A 24,005-nucleotide genomic window follows, 5' to 3' on the forward strand; every position below is an offset into this window, starting at 1 on the left:
GGCTCAGAGAGAGATGTCCAGTGCTTGCATGCGTGCTAAGTCTCTTCAGTCATGTCCGACTCTTTGCAACTCTATGGACTGTAGCCCACTAGTCTCCTCTGTCCATAGGATTCTCCAGGCAAGAATACTGAAGTGGGTTGCCATGCTCTCCTCCAGGGGATCTTCCCAACCCAGGGATCAGACCCATGTCTCCCGAATTGGCAAGCAGGTTCTTTACCACTGGGCTTCCCTGATAACTCAGTTAGTAAAGAATCTGCCTGCAGTGCAGGAGACCCCAGATCGATTCCTGGGTCGGGAAGATCCTCTGGAGAAAGGATAGGCTACCCACTCCAGTACTCACGCTTCCCTTGTGGCTCAGCTGGTAAAGAATTCACCTGCAATGCAGGAGACCTGGGTTCGATCCCTGGGTTGAGAAGATTCCCTGGAGAAGGGAATGTCTACCCACTCCAGTATTCTGGCCTGGAGAATTCCATAGACTGTATAGTCCATGGAGTCACAAAGAGCTGGACATGACTGAGTGACTCTCACAATTCTTTACCACTAATGCCACCTGGGAAGCCCCAAGATGTCCAATAAGTGGTTCCAAGTTATATGATGATGAATGAAGGGAGAGAGGGTGGAATCCAAATGGGTCTGCTCTGGGACTTGGACCCTCACCCACTGAACTGGGCCTTCTCTCCTGGATACTTAAGGAGGATTTGATTAGATTGCTTTCTTCCTTACACCTGGCAGAGATACTTGTCAAGGATGGGACTGGAAATGAACAGAGAAAATTTTAGGGAGCGATATGTCTGTAGGGGAGTTGCTGTGGGGATGCTGGAAAGAGATTTGGATGGCATTTTCTGCAGCCATTTTTTCCCACTGAAGTCTGTAAGAAACTCACTCATTATCATCTTCATGTTACTGATCTTATAACCAACACGAGAATTCAGCTAAGAACCCAGCCATGTACTGTTTCTCTTCAAACACTGACATCATTTCTCTTTTAATTTTCTAGCAGCAGAAAATTCTTACATATGTTTGTGTGTATATATCATAAATCAAATGGTTTACTTATTATTTAAATGTAATTTAAAAAAATAACACTTTGCAAATATTCTTGAAGAGAAGGCCAATGAAATGCAACTAATTTCTGCAATTACTCTTTTCTTCCTCACACCAGTATTGGCTGGATCCTGCGAAAACCCTGTCTGAACACAAAGAACTGATCAACAGTAGGTATTTGATTTTAATTTTGTTGAAATTTGAAAATGATGTAATGTCCATGATTATATGAGTGCAGAAATGGGCTTTAAGACCATGGGTGTGAATATTAGCACTTGAGTGCCAGAATATGTGGAGAAGGCGATGGCACCCCACACCAGTACTCTTGCCTGGAAAATCCCATGGACAGAGGAGACTGGTGGGCTGCAGCCCATGGGGTCGCTAAGAGTCAGACATGACTAAGCGACTTCACTTTCACTTTTCACTTTCATGCACTGGAGAAGGAAATGGCAACCCACTCCAGTGTTCTTGCCTGGAGAATCCCAGGGACGGGGGAGCCTGGTGGGCTGCCGTCTATGGGGTCGCACAGAGTCGGACACGACTGAAGCGACTTAGCAGCAGCAGCCAGAATATGGAAATGGTTGTTTATACATTGCTCAGTCTCTGCAGACTCTGATTAGATTGTGTGGATAGGGACTCTGAGGAGATGTGAGTATTAAATTTTGCTTTTGGGTGCATCTGGCCTGGACTTCAGTCTGTGATTTTTCCATTGTTTTTGAAATTTCACTTTCAGACAGAAAAAGCAGAGAGGCACTGATTTGAAAAGCAAGTGGACATTGGATATATTAAGGTGCTTGAGTTTCTTGGGTTAAAGAGTGGTATTGCCCTTCACATTATTTACTGGGTCAATAATTAAGGAGTGCCCTCATAACCTGAAAGGTTGCTATGAGTTCAGAAAGGATCCATCTGTTTTGGTTTTGACTTTATCAATATGAATCCTACTAATTGACTCAGAAGTCTAATTAATGTTATATTCATTAACATTAATTTTCATAACTCAGATTTTTATTTATAAATGTATGCATGCCCACATGCTTGCAGCCCTTAAGTATGTAGAAGAGTAGTTATTTTAAAATCGTCATTATTATGAAAATTATTAGTAAAATGTATAACATAAGATGTACCATGTTAACCATTTTGGAGTGTACAGTTCAGCTGTGTTAAATACACTCATATTGATTTGCAGCCATCGCCACTAACCATCTCTGAAACTTTTTTGTCTTCTCAAACTGAAACCATATCATTAAACTATTTTGCTGAATTATTGCTGATAAGACCCAGAGGATTCTTCTGGCCTTTCTTACCCCATTCTGAGTCTGTACTTTTCCTGTGTATTGATTCATTTCTTGGGGTAAAATGGGTCACGTGGTACTCTATGGACCCTACGGGCAAGAACAGAGCTGTGCCTCAGGAAGGAATTGGGAACCAAGAACTGCAAAATTGTCAGGAACTCAGCACGTACCATTTCTCTGAACATCAGCATCATTTTTGTTTCTCTCGGTGGTCTGGCTCTTTTTGCTCCTCCGTGTCTGTGGTGGAAACCTCCACAGTTTCCAAGTTACAGCTCTAGCCACAAGCAGAGGCGAACTGGCTGTCTCTGAATTGCAACTCCAAACTCTTGGGAGGGTGTTTGGCCAGTTTGCATTAGTAGCTCACTTCGGTCCACTCAGCTGTGTCTAGGCTTTTCCAAGGTCAGTACAAACACAGCTGGTAGGGGGCCAGCCTTCTGGATGAGAATGGGCAACAGGTTTCAGAGATGGGGCTGGTGGCCTATGAAATGAGAAAGCACCCTCAAAATATGTACCTTAGACATAAAGTTCTGCCTCCTCAGCCTACACAAGAGTAAGTCCTAATCAGAAAGGATTTGTGACCTGCCATGGTTGAGAAACTGCTTGGTATTGGAGGGATGACTAAAGCCCTGACCTTCTGACTTTTCATTCCACATGCTTCCTGAGTGAGCAAACTGCCCACTGAAGCTGAGAGAAGCAGGAGGTTCATGTGATTAGATGTGAATGCAGACAACTTCCATGAGGTAGCCTCATAAGAATGGCAGATGCTCTAATTTAATAAATCTCATCCCTCAGGATTTAGAAATCTGCACTTTTCCAAAAGATTCAGGTAGAATAATAAATACAATAAATTCTTGTCCATTTCAACCACTAAGTAGATTTCTATGCAAATGTGGAGAAAAATGCAAATTATTTTATTTAAGGTATATTATTCAAGTGTTCCCTTAAGAGCATTTGAAGTATCTATTTCTTTACATGCTATGAAATATTATGTTTAATATCTATAATCTGCAATGCAGTTACAGTTTTTAATTGCATTTCTTAATGCAGTTATAACTTTCTCATCCTAAATAAATGTCATCTTGTCAAAAATTTGATATACAGGAAGAATAAAACACTGATATTACAATTGAATGGAGAAGGAAATGGCAACCCACTCCAGTACTCTTGCCTAGGGAATCCCATGGACAGAGGAGCCTGGTAGGCTGCAGTCCATAGGGTCGCCCAGAGTTGGACACAACTGAAGCAACTTAGCATGCATGCATGCATTGGAGAAGGAAATGGCAACCCACTCCAGTACTCTTGCCTGGGGAATCCCATGGACAGAGGAGCCTGGTGGGCTGCTGTCTATGGGGTCGCACAGAGTTGGACACAACTGAAGTGACTTAGGGCAGCATTACAATTGAATAATGCATGATTTTTTATTTTATAAGATAGTTTGATAATTAATGAAGGAGAATGCCTCTCACATCTCCAGCAGATAAGTCAGAAGGAATATCTGTAAAAATGACAGAATATTTGTTAGTCACCAGAATTCTCATTGGTAAATTTTGATTTAGATATCCTGAGCTAAAAGGGAGGCTATTATCATTAAAGGCCTTGAAATCAGTCTTCACATAAGGTAAATTAGAGGATTCCCAGTTTCTGGCTTCTATTTTGCTAGAGTAAAACATTATTAACTTACTTTACATAAATGATTTCTTAAAGATAGACCTGAAAAGACATAGATCAAGATAATAATCTAGGAATTTGCTTCATCGGCACCTGATTTTTATAGTCAGCTTCAGATTAAGAAGCTGAAAAATACTTGGGCAGACATATCCCTGCTCCAGAACTTCCATTTCTTTAGCCTTCAGTTGATCTACAAAACAGTGATGTGTGTATGAAGTATTTAGTTTGTTTGCTCTGAAGGTGTATGATTTTTTTTCCCTGAGAGCCTATATGCAATAGTTGCCAGCAAGTACTAAACTCTAGGTATTAGCAAACGTGGTTCTCACTTTTGGGATCTTGGGTGAGTTTTTTACCTCCTTGGAGCTTTTCCTGCCTTGCATATGTTACCAGATGCTTGCTGGGAATCAAATGTTATGGAAACATTTTTGAACATTATTAGATACAATCAAATAGTAACTTGTGTATTTGGACATAAGACATTTTATATGTAAGTGGGTAAAGGAGGGCTGATTTCAGCCAAAAGTTCTTAGAGAAAATTAGTCCAAACTGAATGTTTTTAACTATATGTTTTTCAAACTTCTGCTTAACTGCTTATCACCAAACACATTTGAACTGGCTAGTCTTGGTCAATAGCGTGGAATCTGTCATGTTCCAGGGAATAAAAGCAGCTCTGGAATCTGGACAAGCCCTTCTTCCCTTTGTACACCATCTCAGCAGCATCTGTGCTCCTCCCATCATCAGATATGTGAACCCTTGTGGCCTGCAGGCACAGGCAGACCCATCTGCTCAGTAACACAGAGCTTGATTGACACAGACAGATTAGCAGAGGATGGACTTCCTAGCTCTTCTGAATATTTAATAATTGGTGCCTCCTTGACATCTGTGTTCAGGGGTGAAGTTATATTTGTCAGAAATAAAAACACAGTTGATTAAGTAAACATAGAAATTGAACATATGGAATCAACTGTGGTGATAAATTATAACAAAGTTTCTTTTAAAATTTAGTTTCTAAAAAAGCTCCAGCACAAGGAGGGCCTTATAGGAAGGCATAGGCTAGGGGAGAGGCAGGACCCTGGCGTTGGTTACCTTCTGTGTGCCATAGCATGTGTGTGTCATAATAATAACAAGTAGTAACATCGCTTATATATTATAAGTGTATAATGACTTTGTTACCTGTTGTTCTATGTAACTTCCTCTCCTTAGCTTCTAAATTTGTGACTTTATTTACTTAGTTAAAAGTGAAAATAGACTGTGTGTCTGTTACACAGTATCAGAGACTGCTCAGTTAAACAGTTGCACAGTACCATGTATATATCCTGTGGTTGACTTAAATAGTCTACCTGCTGCTGGTTAAATTGTTTCTAGCTTTTTGCTGATTTTAGGGAGTACTTTTTGCAATAGTTAGTGGTAGGAATTCAGTGAATTTGGGGGTGCATACATCTCTCAGAGATCTTGATTTCATTTCCTTTGGATAAACACCCAGTAGTGGGATTGTTGGCTTATATGGTAGCTCTGATTTTAACTTTCTGAGGAACTTCCATACTGTTTTCCCTAATGGTTCCATTAATTTATGTTCCTGCCAGCAGTGTACAGAGTTCCTCTTTCTTTACAGTGTCACCAGCACTTTTGTCTTTTTGACAATAGCCATTCTTATAGGTGTCCATTCTTATAGGTGTGAGGTAATGTCCTAATGTGGTTTTGATTTGCATTTTTCTGCTGATTAGCGATGTGGAATATATTTTCATGTATTGAATATCTTTGACCATTTGAACGTCTTCTTTGGAGAAATGTTTATTTAGTTTCCATATTTTAATTGGGTTATTTGTCTTTTGCTGTTGAGTTGTGTGACTTCCTCATATATTTTGGATATTAACCCCTTATCCAGTATATGGTTTGCAAATATTTTTGATGAGTATAATTTTTAATAGTTGTGTTATACTACACTACTACTTTGGCAAATTTATAATGTGAAATTTAATTTTTATTTCTTATTTTAGCTGGACCTCCATATACTTTGTATTTTGGTATTAAATTCTATGCTGAAGATCCATGTAAACTTAAAGAAGAAATAACCAGGTATAGTACTGACTTTGCTTTTGATCAGTACATGTATGGTATATACAAAAGGCTTTATTTAAAACAAATTGGAGTCAAATGTTGGGATGGTGTCTGCATATGTTTTGTAAATGTTTCCTGTGAGAGTTAAATTGAAACTCTATTGCATGAGGCAGTTCAGCGTCTGATGATAGATGTGCTTTAACAATGACACGGACCTGGGTGACGTGGTAATAGATTCTGCATCTGGTGTGATGGGATATTTCTGTATCATTACTGTGAAGGATACAGTCAGCCTTTGTAGTCATGTAAAATTAGCCATATGAATGTGTAAATGGAAGATATAGATATATTTTAGAATTTATTGAAGTACAGTTGAAGAACAGTGTTGTGTTATTTTCTGCTGTGCAGCAAAGTTGATTCAATTATTGTTGTTGTTGCTCACTCAGTCGTGTTCAACTCTGTTCGGCCTCATGGGCTGTAGCCCACCAGGCTTCTCTGTCCATGGGATTTCCCAGGCAAGCATACTGGAGGGGGGTGCCATTTTCTCCTCCAGGGGATCTTTTCAACCCAGGGATTGAATCCACATCTCTTATGTCTCCTGCATTGGCAAGCTGGTTATTTACCAGCTATATATCACTAGCGTCACCTGGGAAGCCATGATTCAATTATACATATACGTTTATATTCTTTTTCATATTCTTTTCCACATAATTTACTATAGGATATTGAATATAGTTCCCTGTGCTGTACCTGTGTGCTAAACAGTAAGTAGGACCTTACTGTTTATCCATACTATAATATACATAATAGTTTGCGTCTGCTAATCCCAAGCCCCCAACCCACCCGTCTCTGCCCTTCTTCCCCCTTGGCAACCACAAGTCTGTTTTCTGTGTCTGTGAGTCTGTTTCTGTTTTGTTTTAAATTTGTTTATGTAGGGACGATATTTTGATGCTGAATTTGCATATGTAAATATAAACTTGAAGAGCTACTTACTTTAATTGTTGTAGCTTAAATATTAGCTGTTCAGAGATTTCATTCATCTCTATGGAAAATGAAAAGATAATTGCTTTTAGTATTAAGGGAGAGAAAATCCAGTATTTTATAATGCATTACTTCACCTTTGTCATTGAATATCTTATTTCAGTTAAGGCAAACTTTCTGATTGGTATTGATTATATTGTTAAAACAGTCCATGCCAACATTTGAAAGTGGCTTATGAAGAGCAGACGGTAGCGTTCTGTTTTCACTTATTCCACTAGTGACCTGCCTACGTGCATTCGTGTGTGCTAGTCGTTTCAGTTGAGTCTGACTCGTTGTGACCTCGTGGACTGTAGCCCGCCAGATTTCTCTGTCCATGGGGTTTTCCAGGCAAGAATACTGGAGTGGGTTGCTGTGCCCTCCTCCAGGAGATCTTCCTGACACAGGACTCGAACTTGCATCTCCTGCATTGTAGGCAAATTCTTCACCCACTGAGCCACCTGGGAAGCCTGACCTGCCTACACGTGGTAGCAAAAACAGAAGCGTTTTCCCTAACTTACCTTTAAATGATCAGTTGTCCTGATGAACCCATCTGTGGCTTGAGTAGAACCCAATGCATCTTTCAAAGAACTGGAAATCATGCCTTTGATAAGGAAGACAGTCTATGGTTTTGTTTCTGTTCCATCCTTTTATCTTCTTCCTTAGAAGTCTTATTCCTTAGACTTCCTTTTGTCTTAATTTGTCTCCCTCTCACAGAGAAGAGAGAAGAAGGTTGGCTATGGGACCTCTGCTGTTCTGCTGTGAAGTACTGTAATTAGGCCTCTCTTGTAGAACTGTGCTGACATCTGCTTTCCAGTCTTGCGTCGCTACATTGTTAGTGAGTGCTTGGAAAGGCAGAACTGCGTCTGGGCTTTCTCTGAGCAAACCTCTGTGGGAGAAGGGACGCTATGCTGGGGAGAGGTTCAGGTGAGGGTCTTGTTTACACTAGAGTTTCATGAATAGTCTTTGCAGCCAAGAGTGCTTTCTAAGTTGCGGTTTCTGGGGCACCTGAGTCCAAGTGATACAGAAGCACATTTGTATCTGTAAGTGATTAGGGAATTAAAGGGCACAGCATTTTATGAAAATACAAGGGAAGTTCTTCATTTTGATGTTATCAGTAACTTCTCTGTGCCTCAGTTTCCTCACTTATAATATTGAAACTTTACCTGTCTCATGCTTTCCTGGTGGCTCAGAGGTAAAGAATCCGCCTTCCAGTGCAGCAGACTAATGTTCAATCACTGGGTGGAGAAGATCTGCTGGAGGAGGAAATGGCAACACACTCCAGTATTCTTGCCTGGGAAATCCCATAAATAGAGGAGTCTGGTGGGCTAAGGTCCATGGGGTCACAAGACTCCGCCATGACTTAGCATCTAAACCACAACTTCCACCACCTGTATTGTAAGATTTTTATAAGCATTAAATGGAGTAATGTATGTGAAGCTCTTTTAAGTTGGTTGTGTTGGCTCACAGTTCAGTGGGTAATAAATGCTAGCACTACTATTTTCTTCTCTCTTTTCTCTGCCAGTTCAGTTAGTTACATCTTAAGTGAGGGTTAGAGTGCAAAAGAGTGCTTGATTTAGTGTTAAGGGAGAAAAAGAGTAGTGTTTTCTAGTAATACATTACTTTGGATCTGTTCACCAAATACTGATGATGGATAGAAATTTCCTTTCAGAATCTTCTAATGGCTCATTAGCAGAATACATGGATTTGTTTGTAATGTACAACCCCATAATATATTGATTGCAACCTTTTTTATCTCAAGTTTCAGACCAGATCATGTAAAGAAACAGGTGATATCGTTAGCTTGCAGTTAGTGGCCATGATCTATGATAATTTGTTTTTATTGTGCAAAAACATACAGTCGAATTTAGGTAAGTTAAGTATGCATTTAATGTGCTACTATTATATACTCACTCTTGTTGTTTAGTTACTAAGTCACGTCTGACTATTTGCGACCCCATGGAATTCTCCAGGCAGGAATACTCCCATTTCCTTATCTAATATACTCCCTCTTAGTATATCTTAAAGATAAAATCACTGACTTGCATGAATATGCTAACTTAAATGGTTAGGCATAATAGACCTTAAAAAGGGAGTCAATTACACAAGATAATTTTGACAAAAGCAAAAAAGAAACCAAAAGACAAAATCCCCCAAAATAAGCTACTAAAGGTAAAGCATACTTCAGTCTGCATTTTCACCTTGAATTTTTATCTTGCTTCAGTTCTTTGGAAAATAGTTTCAGCCTACTCTGTATTGGCTCTTAGTTTTAATTTTTGTTTCTTCACTTTCTCTCTTCTGTTTCTTGTTTTAAAAATTAAATTAAATTTTTAAAACTGGAAGTGTAGTTGATTTAGAGTGTTTCAGGTGTATGGTAAAGTGGTTCATTTATGCATACACACATACATACCAATGTGTGTATATATATATATTCTTTTTCAGACTCTTTTCTGTTATAAATTATTACAAGATACTGAACATAGTTCCCTCTGCTATATAGTAGGTCTTTGTTGTTTATCTATCTTGTATATATAGTTTACAATTTGTATATGAAAAATAGCTACAGTAAACACACTTTTACTTATTCTCTCTATATATAGTTCTTTTGAAAATCACACAATTTCACACATATTTTTACAGACCTCTTTCACCATCTAACCCATTTGTTATACTCCTGCCCTTGTGGATGGCTATCCAGCTTGTTTCATTTTAAAGTTATAGGTAGTGCTGCATTAAGTACATAAATGATCATGTTAGATGAAGCATTCCACAAAGACATTGTATTTAGAGGGAAATTTTTTTAGGTGAGTGAGATGCATTAAAAAAATAAGGTTCCAGACTATGAAAAATAGAAGTTAATAGAATCGCTTCAACTTGGAGTACCTACTGTTTGCTCTAAAATGTTTTCTGATATTAAGTGAAGTTGGGGGATTCTGAGGTCATATATCCTACCCTCCATTTTTATAAAAAGTTCCTGAAATGTCAGCCAGCTTCTTCTTAAACATTTTTAAGAGAGGAAACCTTACTGCTTTACAAAGCAGTAGGAAGTTCAATAAGAAATAAAAGATCTCTGAAACTTCTGTCATCAGCACTAGGTATTCTTTCTAGGTTTATTATACAAAATAGATCTAAACTCTTTTGTGTTTTTCAGTTCTTTAAGTACTTTGTGTCCTCCTGGCATCTGTTAAACTTATTTTCAATTCTGATTCAAAATATTATGACAAACTTCCATGTGTTATGTATTATATTTTGCAGCCTTACTCTGCCATTCACTGGTTGTGTTATCTTGAGAAGATTACATAACCTTTTAAAGTCTCAGTTTTCTCATCTGTAAAATGGCATTATTGTATTTCTTCAAAAAGATGATAGGAAGAATATATTAGATATTACACGCAAACTTGGGTATATGTGTGTGTGTTCACTCACTTAGTTGTGTCTGATTCTTTGTGCCCCATGGACTGTAGCCCGCCAGGCTCCTCTGTCCATGGGATTTTTCAGGCAAGAATACTGGAGGGAATTGCCATTTCCTATTCCAGGGGCGAAATATCAATAACCTCAGGTATGCAGATGACACTATCCTTATGGCAGAAAGTGAAGAGGAACTAAAGAGCCTCTTAATTAAAGTGGAAGAGGAGAATGAAAGGTTGGCTTAAAACTCAACATTCAAAAAACTAAGATCATGGCATCCGGTCCCATCACTTCATGGCAAATAGATGGGGAAACAATGGAGATAGTGAGAGGCTTTATTTTCTTGGGTTCCAAAATCACTGCAGATGGTGACTGCAGCCATGAACTGAAAAGACGCTTGCTCCTTGGAAGAAAAGCTATTACCAACCTAGTCAGCATATTAAAAAGCAGAGACATTACTTTGTCAACAAAGATCTGTCTAGTCAAAGCTATGGTTTTTCCAGTAGTCATGTATGGATGTGAGAGTTGGCCCATAAAGAAAGCTGAGCGCCGAAGAATTGATGCTTTTGTACTGTGGTGTTGGAGAAGACTCTTGAGAATCCCTTGGACTGCGAAGAGATCCAGCCAGTCCATCCTAAAGGAGATCAGTCCTGAATATTCATTGGAAGGACTGATGCAGAAGCTGAAACTCCAATACTTTGGCCACCTGATGCAAAGAACTGACTCCTTAGAAAAGACCCTGAGGCTGGGAAAGATTGAAGGCAGGAGGAGAAGGGGATGACAGAGGATGAGATGGTTGGATGGCATCACAACTCAATGGACATGAGTTTGAGTAAACTCTAGGAGTTGGTGATGGATAAGGAGACCTGGTGTGCTACAGTCCATGGGGTTGCAAAGAGTTGGATATGATTGAACGACTGAACTGAGCTGAACTGATTCCAGGGGATCTTCCTGACCTAGTGATTGAACCTGCAGGAAACTCTTGAGTCTCCTGCATTAGTAGGTAGATTCTTTTACCACTGTGCCACCTGTGTAAAAATGTAGGTGTTCAGTAGATGAAATGAATTATCTTAGGTTTTTAAATTACTGATTAAAAAAATTAGGGAGGAGGAGTTCCCTGGTGGTACAGTGAATAAGAATCTGCCTGCCAGTGCAGGGAACAAAGGTTCCATTCCTGGTCTGGGAAGGTTCCGTTAGCTGCAGGGCAACTAGCCCATGTGCCACAGCTGCGGAGCCCGCACGCAGCTAGGGCTCTCGAGCCACAGCTACTGAGCTCACCTGCCTAGATCTTGTGCTCAGCAGCAACAGAAGCCATCTCAATAGAAACCCTCACACTGGAACCAAGAGTAGTCCCTACTTGCTGTAACTAGAGAAAGCCCACACACAGCAATGAAGACCCAGTGTACCCCGCACCCCCCCACCCCCCCACACACAAATTAGGGAGGGAAAGACCATCTTGGAGCCCTGAAGATAGGTCTTCCAGGTGAAAGTCAGTCCATTAATCAGAACATGCTACTACTATCTTCTAGCCTGCATTTCTTGAATTTGTACATAAAGACAGAATTCACTCACTGACTCACCCTCCATTGAATAATATGTGGAGCATTGTTGTCCAGTGCACTGAGGACCAATGAAATTTAGTAGTGACCAAGAGAGAGCTGTGGCTTCAGCCCTCTGGAGAGAAAAGACAGAGAATGAGTGAGTAAATGAGTCTGCCTGTTGCTTTGCTGACACAGCTTGTGGCTTCTCCCTATGGCTCAGTGGTAAAGAATCTACCTTCAATGCAGGAGACTCAGGAGGTGTGTGTTTGATCCCTGCTTGGGGAAGAGCTCCTGGAGAAGGAATCTCAACCCACTCTGGTATTCTTGACTGGAAAATCCCATTGACAAACTAGCCTGTTGGGTTATAGTCCATAGGGTCACAAAGAGTCAGGACACGACTGTGAGACTGATCTTGTTGCCACTGAAATTTTAACTCTTCCTAAAAAAAGAGAATCATGTCAGTTCCAGGTAACTTGTTCATGATGAATACTTGTTCATGATGAGTAGCTTCTAAAAATAAGTGTTTGTTTTTTAATATTTTATTGTACTTTGTTAGAGATTGACATTAAACTTGTCAGTTTTGTTATTATTATTATATTTGGTAATCCATATTCTTCTCATTGTGAAGGTTAGTGTGTTTTAGCTTCTTTATGGGTTGAGTGACCTTCAGTTAAACATTCACTTCGGGGGTCCCTGTCTCCTTCTAAGTGAAGATAATGGTTCTCAACACATTAGATTTGAGGCATGGGTCACATTCCAGTATGGATGCAGAAGAAATTTGTGACCTTTAAAAGACTATCCAAATATAAGGTGATATTACAACTCTTTGCTCTTGTGTTTTTATCGTCAGTTTTAAGCTGCAAAAATGTTATTCCCAGTCTTTGCCATATTCTCCTGATAGTCAGTGGGCGAGTCTCCAGTTTTTCTTTTTCTTAGGCCATGCCTGCTGTTTCCCCCTCCCCCTGATGTTTACTATTATGTTGTTCCCCTCTGTCCAGCACATTGTTTTATCCAGAATGATTAGGCTTCTCTGTTGGATTCAGAGAGCAGTCCTCCTTCTGTGTAGGCAGGCAAGCCTCTTCTCTCAGGCCTCTTGGCGTCACGTTCAGCTGGCACCAGAAATCAAGCTTCTTCCTGTCCCTTCATCTTTCAGTTTACTCAGCAGGTCTGGAGTCGGGAAGGTATGCTGCAAGCTGCATTGGTATTCTTCAAGCATTCTTGGCTGTCTTTGGCCCCAGAAATCACAGAACCTCCTGTTTGGACTCCTGAAAGAATGGTTTCTCTCTGCCTCTTCTTTAAGCAAGTCTCCTTTGCCAACTCTTCTCATCCCTGACACTTGCTGAATCATCGGTGGTCCTTAGCAGCTTGTACATCTGGGGTGTCAAGTCAGCTCTTTTCTATGAACATCACATAAATGGAACACGGTGATGCCAGTGTTTCAAGTCCTTCTCTTGTGTTGTACTGGTTGTACTCTTGTGATGAGGGAGGTTGGGGTGAAAGATGGAGGACCCCCCACTCCTGGGGCTCTTAATCTCGCTGGGGTGACAGTGCATACACACTAGTGAAGGGAAGTGAAGTCGCTCAGTCGTGTCCGACTCTCTGCGACCCCATGGGCTGTAGCCTACCGGTCTCCTCAGTCCATGGAGTTTTCCAGGCAAGAGTACTGGAGTGGGTTGCCATTTCCTTCTCCATATACACTAGTACAATGATTTATATTAAAAGATAACAAGTAACTGCTTTATGCAGATTCTGCTTTGTACCAGAATATGTTCTGGATCAGCATTTTTTTTTCCAGTAAGGGTATAATATACCACGGGTCATCATATAATTTGCTGTTCAAACCCTAACACTTGGAGCATGATGAGAAAAGTTCTTGATAATGGAGAATGTTTAACAGGCTTAAGCTAAAATTGTCCTAGGTAAACTGGGATTTATCTGGTTAAAACCAGAGATAAACAAGCGCTCAAGCATCCAATCATAGCCTTAATCAGAATGATGTAGAAAGGAAGACCTAGCAACTCTAAATCTGTAATTTAAATAAGGAAAGTGAAGTGAAAGAGAAAGTTGGTGTCTGACTCTTTGTGATCCCATGGACTATACAGTCCATGGAATTCCCCAGGCCAGAATACTGGAGTGGGTAGCCTTTTCCTTCTTCAAGGGATCTTCCCAACCCCAGGGATCAAACCCAGGTTTCCCGCATTGCAGGCTTATACTTTAAATAAAATAAAATATTATATTGTACACTAAGTCTCATAAATGGACAAAATTAGTTATGTATATTAAAAATAAGCCTTGAGATAAGATTAAGTGTTTAACATATAAAAATATGATTTTGATGTATCAGAGGTTTGTCTTATATAAAACTAATATGATGCTTGCTATGATAGAGATTAATGAAATTATTAGTTAAAAATAGTTTACTTATCTTCTTTCATTTTAGTGAATTTTAAAAAAATGAAATGGCTTAAAGATCTCCAGTATCTTTAAAAGGCAAGCTATCCAGGGAAGTTTGAATAGATGTCCTTTTTTTTCTTTTCTTTCATGAATTTCTCAGAGACAACAAAGGATGTTAATTTGTCCCCGTTTTCATCCATCTGTCTTTCTGTTCATTCTTATATCCATCAAGTCAACAGGTATTTACTGAGTTCTTGTTGTGTGCTGAGCCTGAGATACTGGAAACACAGTCATCAGTGGGATCTGGTTTCTTCTCCTTTTACCTGCTTGCTTTTCTCTCTTTTTCAGCTCTTTGTTTTCTCATCTCTTCGGTTCTCTTTCCATTTCTCTCTGAAGCAAAGTCTGCAGAATTAGGCCCCTCAATTTATTTGGCAAAAGATTTTTACTGTTCAATCAAATGTTGTAAAAGTCTTAGTAGAGCAAGAAAAATATGCATCTATGACCCATTTACTCAAAAAAAAATACACCTCGGGGAAAGAGATTACAAGTTAGCAATTGAGAAAGGGAGTGAAGCTAACACAGGTTTCCAGTAATCTGTAGTAATTCTGGTTAAATATCTATATTTTTGCATTTCAGTTCTGCTAATGTTACTTTACTCTGCTTTTCTCCTCTTCAAGAGGAACCCAGATGATTATAACAAAGTGGATTTGATGTCTAAGATGAGCATTCAGGGAACGGAAAGTGTTTAAGTAGGGCTCGAAAAGTGATTGCAAGTTAGGAAGTGGGGGTAGCCATGGGTAATGGCAATAGATTTGGCTCAAGAAGTAAGCAAAAGTCGTACAAGCTATCTTAGGGATCTTGAACTTTATCCTGAAGGCATAGGGAAGTCAAGTCTTAAGTTTTTTTTTTTTTTTTTTAAATTAAGGGAGTAACATTATCCCATTTACTTCTTGGAAAGGTTGTTTGTAAGAGAGATAAGTATGATTAGTGACAGGGTTGTGAAAATTTTAGAAATCTCCTGGTTAGTTACCCAGACTAGGAGATGGCAAAAAGTGTATAGACTCCAAGAAACAGATTTTGCGATTGAATGTGGCTCCACGGGTTACACATTGTTCTGGGTTTGGTGACGTTAACTGAACAGTGGGGGAACTACAGGGTGTTAAGCAGATTTTCATTTAAGCTGTGGGTACAAATTCGATCAAATCCTTTACAATTATGCAGTGGAAGTGAGAAATAGATTCAAGTGATTAGATCTGATAGACAGAGTGCCTGAAGAACTATGGATGGAGGTTTGTGATATTGTACAGGAGGCAGGGATCAAGACCATCCCCAAGAAAAAAAAAATGCAAAAGGCAAAATGGCTGTCTGAGGAGGTCTTAAGAATAGCTGTGAAAAGAAGGGAAGCAAAAAGCAAAGGAGAAAAGGAAAGATATACCCATTTGAATGCAGTGTTCCAAAGAATAGCAAGGAGAGATAAGAAAGCCTTCCTCAGTGATCAATGCAAAGAAATAGAGGATAACAATAGAATGGGAAAGACTAGAGATCTCTTCAAGAAAATCAGAGATACCAAGGGAATATTTCATGCAAAGATGGGCTCAATAAAGGACAGAAACAGTATGGACCTAACAGAAGCAAAAGATATTAAGAAGAGGTGGCAAGAACACAGAAGAACTATACAAAAAGTATCTTCGCAACCCAGATAATCACAATGGTGTGATCACTCACCTAGAGCCAGACATCCTGGAATGTGAAGTCAAGTGGGCCTTAGAAAGCATCACTATGAACAAAGCTAGTGGAGGTGATGGAATTCCAGTTGAGCTATTTCAAATCCTCAAAGGTGATGCTGTGAAAGTGCTGCACTCGATATGCCAGCAAATTTGGAAAACTCAGCAGTGGCCACAGGACTGGAAAAGGTCAGTTTTCATTCCAATCCCGAAGAAAGACAATGCCAAAGACTGTTCAAACTACCGCACAATTGCACTCATCTCACACGCTAGTAAACTAATACTCAAAATTCTCCAAGCCAGGCTTTAGCAATACATGAACCATGAACTTCAGATATTCAAGCTGGATTTAGAAAAGGCAGAGAAACCAGAGATCAAATTGCCAACATTCGCTGAATCATCGAAAAAGCCAGAGAGTTCCAGAAAAACATCTACTTCTGCTTTATTGACTATGCCAAAGCCTTTGACTGTGTGGATCACAATAAACTGTGGAAAATTCTCAAAGAGATGGGAATACCAGGCCACCTGACCTGCCTTCTGAGAAACTGTATGAACAGGACATGGAACAACAGACTGGTTCCAAATAGGGAAAGGAGTACGTCAACGCTGTATATTGTCACCCTGCTTATTTAACTTATATGCAGAGTACATCATGAGGAATGCTGGGCTGGAGGAAGCACAAGCTGGAATCAAGATTGCCGGGAGAAATATCAATAACCTCAGATATGCAGATGACACCACCCTTATGGCAGAAAGTGAAGAACTAAAGAGCCTCTTGATGAAAGTGAAAGAGAAAAGTGAAAAAGTTGGCTTAAAACTCAACATTCAGAAAACTAAGATCATGGCATCCAGTCCCATCACTTCATGGCAAATAGATGGGGAAACAGTGGAAACAGTGGCACACTTTATATTTTTGGCCTCCAAAATCACTGCAGATGGTGATTGCAGCCATGAAATTAAAAGACTGTTGCTCCTTGGAGGAAAAGTTATGACCAATCTAAACAGCATATTATAAAGCAGAGACATTACTTTGCCAACAAAGATTGGTCTAGTGAAGGCTATGGTTTTTCCAGTAGTCATGTATGGGTGTGAGAGTTGGACTCTAAAGAAAGCTGAGCACCAAAGAATTGATGCTTTTGAACTGTGGTGTTGGAGAAGACTCTTGAGGGTCCCTTTGACTGCAAGAAGATCCAACCAGTCCATCCTAAAGGAAATCAGTCCTGAATATTCATTGGAAGTACTGATGCTGAAGCTAAAACTCCAATATTTTGGTCACCTGATGTAAAGAAATGACTCATTTGAAAAGACCCTGATGCTGGGAAAGATTAAAGGCGGGCGGAGAAGGGGACGACAGAGGTGAGATGGTTGTATGGCATCACTGACCCAATGGACATGAGTTTGAGTAAACTCCGGGAGTTGGTGATGGACAGGGAGGTGTGGCGTGCTGCAGTCCATGGGGGTGCAAAGAGTCAGACTTGACTGAGGAACTGAACTGAACTTCTAGAAATTATCAGAGTAGCATTTAAAATTCTCTCACTAAAAACTTTATTGTGAACATTTGGTAAAGAAATACTTACCACAACTGACTTATTTAATTTCCTTTGCTTTCTCCCTGTCTTTCCCAATGACAGCAGGAATTACCTTGCAAAGAAAGAGAAATCACAAAAGACAGCCTAAAGTGAGAGAGAGAGAGTGCTGGTGACTGAGGATGACATTGACTGTTCACTGTATTGGTTCATAAACCTTTCGCCTCCAACACCCACTGGCAGAAAGCCTGAATGGAAGGAGAAGGGGAAAACCTTAGCTTACGGTTGCATAACATTCTGATTTAGAGAGTTCTGGGTTCATTATTGCTACTGGGTTCCAGTTCTAGTTCTGCTACATAACTAATTGTGAGATCTTGGACAAATTTCTTTCATCTCTTTGTGTCTGTTAACTTGTTCACCTGCAAAATGGAGATAATAATGATACTAAGCTCATTTTATAAGTCTTCAGTTATTATATGTGGCAATGTTATTATAAAAGGTTTTCTTTTAGCAGATGGAATGAGCAAAGCCTCAGATAATGGGCAGCATCTTAATAAATGCGAGGACTGATGGAATTATAATGATGTTTCTGACCTGTGTCCATGATTTTAGACGCGGTTAGGGAACACATAGCATATTGAGTGGGTCCTCATAATATGTTCATTCTAAGGAGAACATGTCCTAGTGGTAGCAGCAGTGGCAGTGATGAGAATGGTAAGAATGGCTTGTATGTAACATCCATACCCACCTGATGAGGTATAGATACTTCTTGGTCTCACTTTTACCACTGAGGAGCCTAGTTGTTACATGAAATAGCCAATCAAGGCAAACAGCTAGTGAGTCCTGGAGCTGGGATGCAATCCAGCTGGTTGAACTTGAGACCCTTCACTCCTTAGTCACTACTCTGATTGCCTCTGCAGTGTGTTTAAATAGTCCCTGTTCCCTCAACAGCCCCCTCACAAAAGAGCAAAAATCAGCTTCATTTTCATTAAAGGTGACAGGTTTCAGGGTCTGAAACTTCAGATCACAGCAGTGGAAGAGATCATTAATCTGTTTTCTGTTTCTCTTCTAGGTATCAGTTTTTCTTGCAGGTGAAGCAAGACGTCCTTCAGGGCCGGCTGCCCTGCCCCATTAACACTGCTGCTCAGCTGGGAGCGTATGCCATCCAGTGTAGGTTTCACTTAAGCAGACTTGCTGCAGAGGTCTTGAGAAGGATGTTTGAATTTTTCTTTTTAAGCAAGTTTATAAACTTAATGACATTTTGCTAAAAAGAAATTGAATTTAGTCAGAATTCCAGTTTTAATCAACATGCCTTCAGAAGAAGTAAAAATGAAACTGGTTCCATATCCCTGATAGTAGGTCCCATGGAATTTTGGTCATAGGAGTGGCATTGATTCTTGACTCAGTGGAGAGTCTGAAAATCTGTTCTGTTCTACATTCTGCCTAAGTTGATCGATCCCTCATAGCTGCTGTGTCTCAGAGATTGCATTGATTCCGAGCAGCTGCTGTGAAGACTCCACATGGGCAGGGGCCATCACCAGTTTAGTGTGTTGCTTACAGTCAACACCCATTGTCCGTTAGTTCTTGGCATCAATATGGCCGCCATATTGAGGGGGCAGCTAAGGTTGCATTGTCATTTTGGAGGCTGAAACTGAGGCTGTCTTCTGTAATTATAATTACTGTCTTCAAGGAATCAAGCTAGGTATGGGGTGATGAGACATGCTCCTTGCCCGTGTAGTTCTTGCAGACCAGAAATAGTCTAGAAAAAATATTCCCAGAAAAATGCTGTGTAAATGATCTTGGGAACTGGGTTGGGCTTGGAAGGTGGATTAATGTAGAAAGAATTTTTATAAGCATAACATAGTGAATTCTCTGGTTTCATTTTGTTCTTTGTGTAAACTATAGTGGGGTTATGTGCAGCATCATATTATATTTCCATGACCATTATTTGGGGCAAATATGTTTTGAACCACATGCTTTATCTCTTGGTGTCCTTGTCAGAGAGAGGATCTGGTTGTTTTTCACCTAAGGAATTTCCATTATATGTGCTTTAAATTCTATTTACAACATTGTACTTCATATAAACTGGTAAGAATAAGTTAAATGAAAATGATAGTTATAGTCTTACAGAAAGCAAAAATGTTATGTTTTTTAGATAAGATTTTGTTGATATTCTTTATATATGCTCATCAGAGTTGTTTTAAACTAAAATTAGTTGCCCTATATAAATTTATTAATAAAGCATTTGAAGAAAATGTTTAAGTATGATAGAAATACTTTTATTCCTGTATTTTTAGGTATATTTTCCTAAAATGGAAAAAAATTACATTTTCTTTCTTTTTCAGCTGAACTCGGAGATTATGATCCATATAAACATACTGCAGGCTATGTGTCAGAGTACCGATTTGTTCCTGATCAGAAGGAAGAACTTGAAGAAGCTATAGAAAGGATTCATAAAACTCTAATGTAAGAAGCACATTTTATTAACAATAATCAGCGTGTTGTACATCAGAGCCTCAGAACTTCATTTTATAACTGGAAGTTCATATTCTCTGACCAACATGTGTCTGTTTCACATACATACACCCCTCCCCTCCCCCAGTCTCTGGTAACCACCATTCTAGTCTCTGAAAAGAAAAAGAATCCCACTTCACATTGCATCAGCGATCAACTTATGCTATTGATAGGCTTAAGAAATGTTTCTTATTCTATGTCTTGAACATTTTTCTTTTTAAAAATGTTTTTTTTTTTTCTGCTTATAACACTAAAATGCTCATAGGAAACCCAGACAATTTAAAAAGGAAAAAAATAAGTGTAAAAGAGTAAATCCTAATACTTAAAGTCAGTATATTTTTAGTCAGTGGCCTTTCAGATCTCTCTCTATGCATAATTTCCCATAGAGAAAATTTATTTTGTATGAAAATTTATTTTATATAGAAAGTTTATTTTATATAGATTTATATATGTATGAAATGAAATACATAAATGTATGTATGTATGAAATGAAATATATAAATGTATTTATGTATGTATGAAATACATAAATGAAATCATTCTACATTCTATATTAACACTGCATGCACTTCTGAGAAATATACACATTCCACTAGTAGGATTTTCAATTAATGATCTGCAGCATTGAAGTTATAATTTAATTAATTATAGTTATTTTGTTAAATTTCCTATACTGATTAACTTTGCCTTTATTGCCTGTTATGTAACTTTCCCTCTTGAATTTGCTTGGTTTCAGATGTACCATATTTAAGAGAAAAACATATAGAATTAATCTGGTCAACAAAAAAATGTTTGCCTAAAGGATTTGTTTCAATGACTAGCAGCAGAAATTGCAATCAGAGAAAACAGGCTCTCCACCTTGTATTCTAGCCTTGTTCTAGAGTCCTGCATTTGTAAGGTTTCACTGAAATGAGTACTAAAGGAATGCCTGTTACAAAATTATGAAGGGCAGTGTATTTGGCACATTCTGAGAATACTAATTGTGCTAGGAGTTCTCAAGTACAATTATGTTTTGAAATTATCAAGGAGCTTTGGCAAAGCACCTTGTCTGTTTTATGTGATGGCATTGACAGCATGGTGGTTACTTTTAAGAGGCTAAAGCTCAATCAGTATTTGGTAGCTTTTTTGTGTCTAATTTCTGGTAAACATTCTTCATAGATTTCAAAAGTATTACGTTGCTAGGTTTTCCAGACTGCCATGGCTGAAACATGGGATTGCCTTGAAGTAGTGTTTTTTAATATTTAAAAATTCCTTTTGTTAACCATTAAAAATCTCTCTCTTTCTCACTCTCTCTCACACACACACACAGAGTTCCACTTATCCATGGAGATTCTTGGCAGATGCTTATCCTCATTAAGAATGAATGCTGTTTTCTGTATATCATCACCGATGAAGAGTTGGGGAAGGTTTTAAGAAAAGTGACAAGCATTTTGTATTAAGAAAGTGACAGATATTTTTACAGCTTCTGAAGAACTGCACATGTGCTCAGGAAATGCTCTTGAGCCTGGTTGGTTGTTGAGGAGCCCACCCTCTTACTCCTCCCACCGCTGCTCTCCTCCGTTTGCTTCCCAATGGAGAGCTGCTGGAGCATAGAGACATTTTACTCTTTGCAAAGGGGTGTGCTTTTTAATTTGAGTGCTTATATGCTCAATAACCTCTTTGGGGTTTCTGAAACTGAGACTTTTTAATGTACGTGGAGCTATTGGAATTGGCTATAATGAGCAAAACTAGATTTGGTAAATGAAACTTAACAAGTGTCACCTCAGAATATAAAATTTTGTCACCAGGAAGGCAGGAGGATTCTTGAAATATGAAGGCTTAAGTTTGCATTAGAGAAAAAGGATTATTTATTTTTCCAGTGAATATAGTGAAAATGGTTTATAGTCCCTGTAAGCGCAGTAGCTATAAGTAAAGTAAGGCTGTTTTGTTTTTATGCTGGGTTCAGGGGTCAGGCTCCTTCTGAAGCAGAGCTGAATTACTTGAGGACTGCCAAGTCTCTGGAGATGTATGGTGTTGACCTCCATCCTGTCTATGTGAGTAACATTTAATTAACACAGAATATTTTAAGCTGATGACATTTTCTTAAAAAGTCACTGAAACTCCCAAAGGAAAGCAGCAGTCCTGTTGTTTAGTGAGCAGATGGTACTTTTTCATCTGTGTTTTTGAACATAAAGAATCTCTTGCGGCGTTTAAATCCTAATGAGTTTTGCATAAAAGTCTGTGATTGTATTTCCGTGTGTAGAAAACAATTAACTGGCTTGAGAACACAATCTGGATAATAATTCCAGAGGGGTTAGCTAAACGTCAAAACAGTTTTAAATTAGTCTATAATTGATTATATTAGACAGAAAACAGGAGGATTTTCCAAAAATAGAGTTTATGGCTGAAAAGCATTCATAAGATCACCTGCATGGCAAAGTAGACTTTAGGCAGCAGTACATGTATAACTATTGGTGTTCTGTGTTGGATGTGCGGGTGTTACCAATATTAGGGTCACTGCCTGCTGTACTTATTGCCATTGCATAAGTAGGAACGTTTTTGCAGATTTTCTTCAATGGCTGATGAAAGCTTTCTGAATAGGATCAGTGGATACTTACACTGAATCTGCACTGAGTTTTCTGGATCAGGTCTTCAACTCTGAGACACTTTTCTAAGGTTACCAATTGGTTCTCCTATGCGCATGAGATTGGAATGTCATTGTCTTTGATTTTGTGAGTTTAGTTAGCAGTAAACAAATTTGATTATTTAAGAAAATGAATCAGGTGTTATATTTACATGAAATGAATTGCTAAAGAGTGTGTGTAGATTGAATGCTTGTCAATTGAATTATGGACTCAGAACTCAGTTTTTAAGAAATCCTGATAATACTTGCTTTAATGCAGGCACTAATTGATATATTCATTTTGTAATATGTCTTTTGCTCATACGAGTCTCAGAGTTTCCTAAAACAAATCATCTCATATTATTTGTAAAAACTAGAAGCATCCCTGTGTATACTGTTAATATGGCAATAAAAGTTACATATTTGATAGAAGTAGTTGTTCCCTGATAAATTATAATCTAATCTCATTAAACTATTAAATGCTCCATCCTACTGTCCTTTAAAACTACTCCTAAAACTTTGTGGAATAGTTCTCTTTTTCTCTTCTTGCCACATTAATCTTGTTAGGTTTTCAGTTTTTTAAAAAGTATATTTTATAGGGAATGTATAAAGAGGGTCTTCTGTGAAATACCTCTACATTTGTGTAATGTTTTTCCTAATTCAAAAAATGCATTTTTTGTGGAAGGTGGAAATTTATGGCAAATTAATCAGATTCATTAGTATCTTCCATGCATTGCTTTAAAATTGAATTTTTAGAACTAAAAATAGGCTACAACTGATTTTCTTTGAAAATATATTTATCTTATGTTCCTTGGGAATTTGGCTTTGCAGACTGTTATTTGACCTTAGAATAGAAAAAAAGATGAATACAAACTCAATTCCGTGTTTGGTATGCACTCTGTGACATTTTCAATTCAGAATCCCATTGTCTTAATTGGGATTTGCTATTGCCCAGAAATGAAAGGTTTCCAGTCTTTACCAGAAGAGATCGTATTTTAAAATTTTTGAGTAGTCTTAAGTCACAAATGAAAATAGAAAGGCGTATACTGGAGACCTCAGAAAATCATGCAGGTGGCTGACTGAGGTTTTTGGGGAGGACAGTGGTGAACCAGGCCTCGTGATTGTTCAAATCAGAGAGTAAGATCAAGGTAAGTCCTTGAAAAGGGTCCTTGAGGGCAGCCAGTGGTTGTCAGTTCTTGGCTGCACAGGAGAATCAC

The 24,005-nt window shown here is 38.8% G+C and overlaps 1 protein-coding gene across 9 annotated transcripts in view; it reads left to right on the forward strand.

Moving 5' to 3' along the window:
* EPB41L4A (erythrocyte membrane protein band 4.1 like 4A) overlaps window positions 1–24,005 on the forward strand; it is a 279,429-nt gene that overhangs the window by 156,622 nt on the left and 98,802 nt on the right. For 6 of the 9 annotated variants that reach the window (XM_081505741.1, XM_081505745.1, XM_081505742.1 and 3 more), the window contains 5 exons: window positions 1,163–1,214; window positions 6,002–6,080; window positions 18,745–18,842; window positions 20,018–20,138; window positions 22,132–22,219. In XM_081505741.1, coding sequence (XP_081361867.1) covers window positions 1,163–1,214; window positions 6,002–6,080; window positions 18,745–18,842; window positions 20,018–20,138; window positions 22,132–22,219 — 438 coding nt within the window. Of the gene's footprint in view, window positions 1–493; window positions 871–1,162; window positions 1,215–6,001; window positions 6,081–18,744; window positions 18,843–20,017; window positions 20,139–22,131; window positions 22,220–24,005 lie in introns of those variants that run through there. The other 3 variants (XM_081505744.1, XM_081505749.1, XM_081505748.1) reach the window with 2 other exon arrangements.

Source organism: Giraffa tippelskirchi, chromosome 7, assembly GCF_054371585.1.
Source record: "Giraffa tippelskirchi isolate mGirTip1 chromosome 7, T2T-mGirTip1v1.2.pri, whole genome shotgun sequence".
In the NCBI taxonomy this organism is placed as follows: Eukaryota; Metazoa; Chordata; class Mammalia; order Artiodactyla; family Giraffidae; genus Giraffa; species Giraffa tippelskirchi.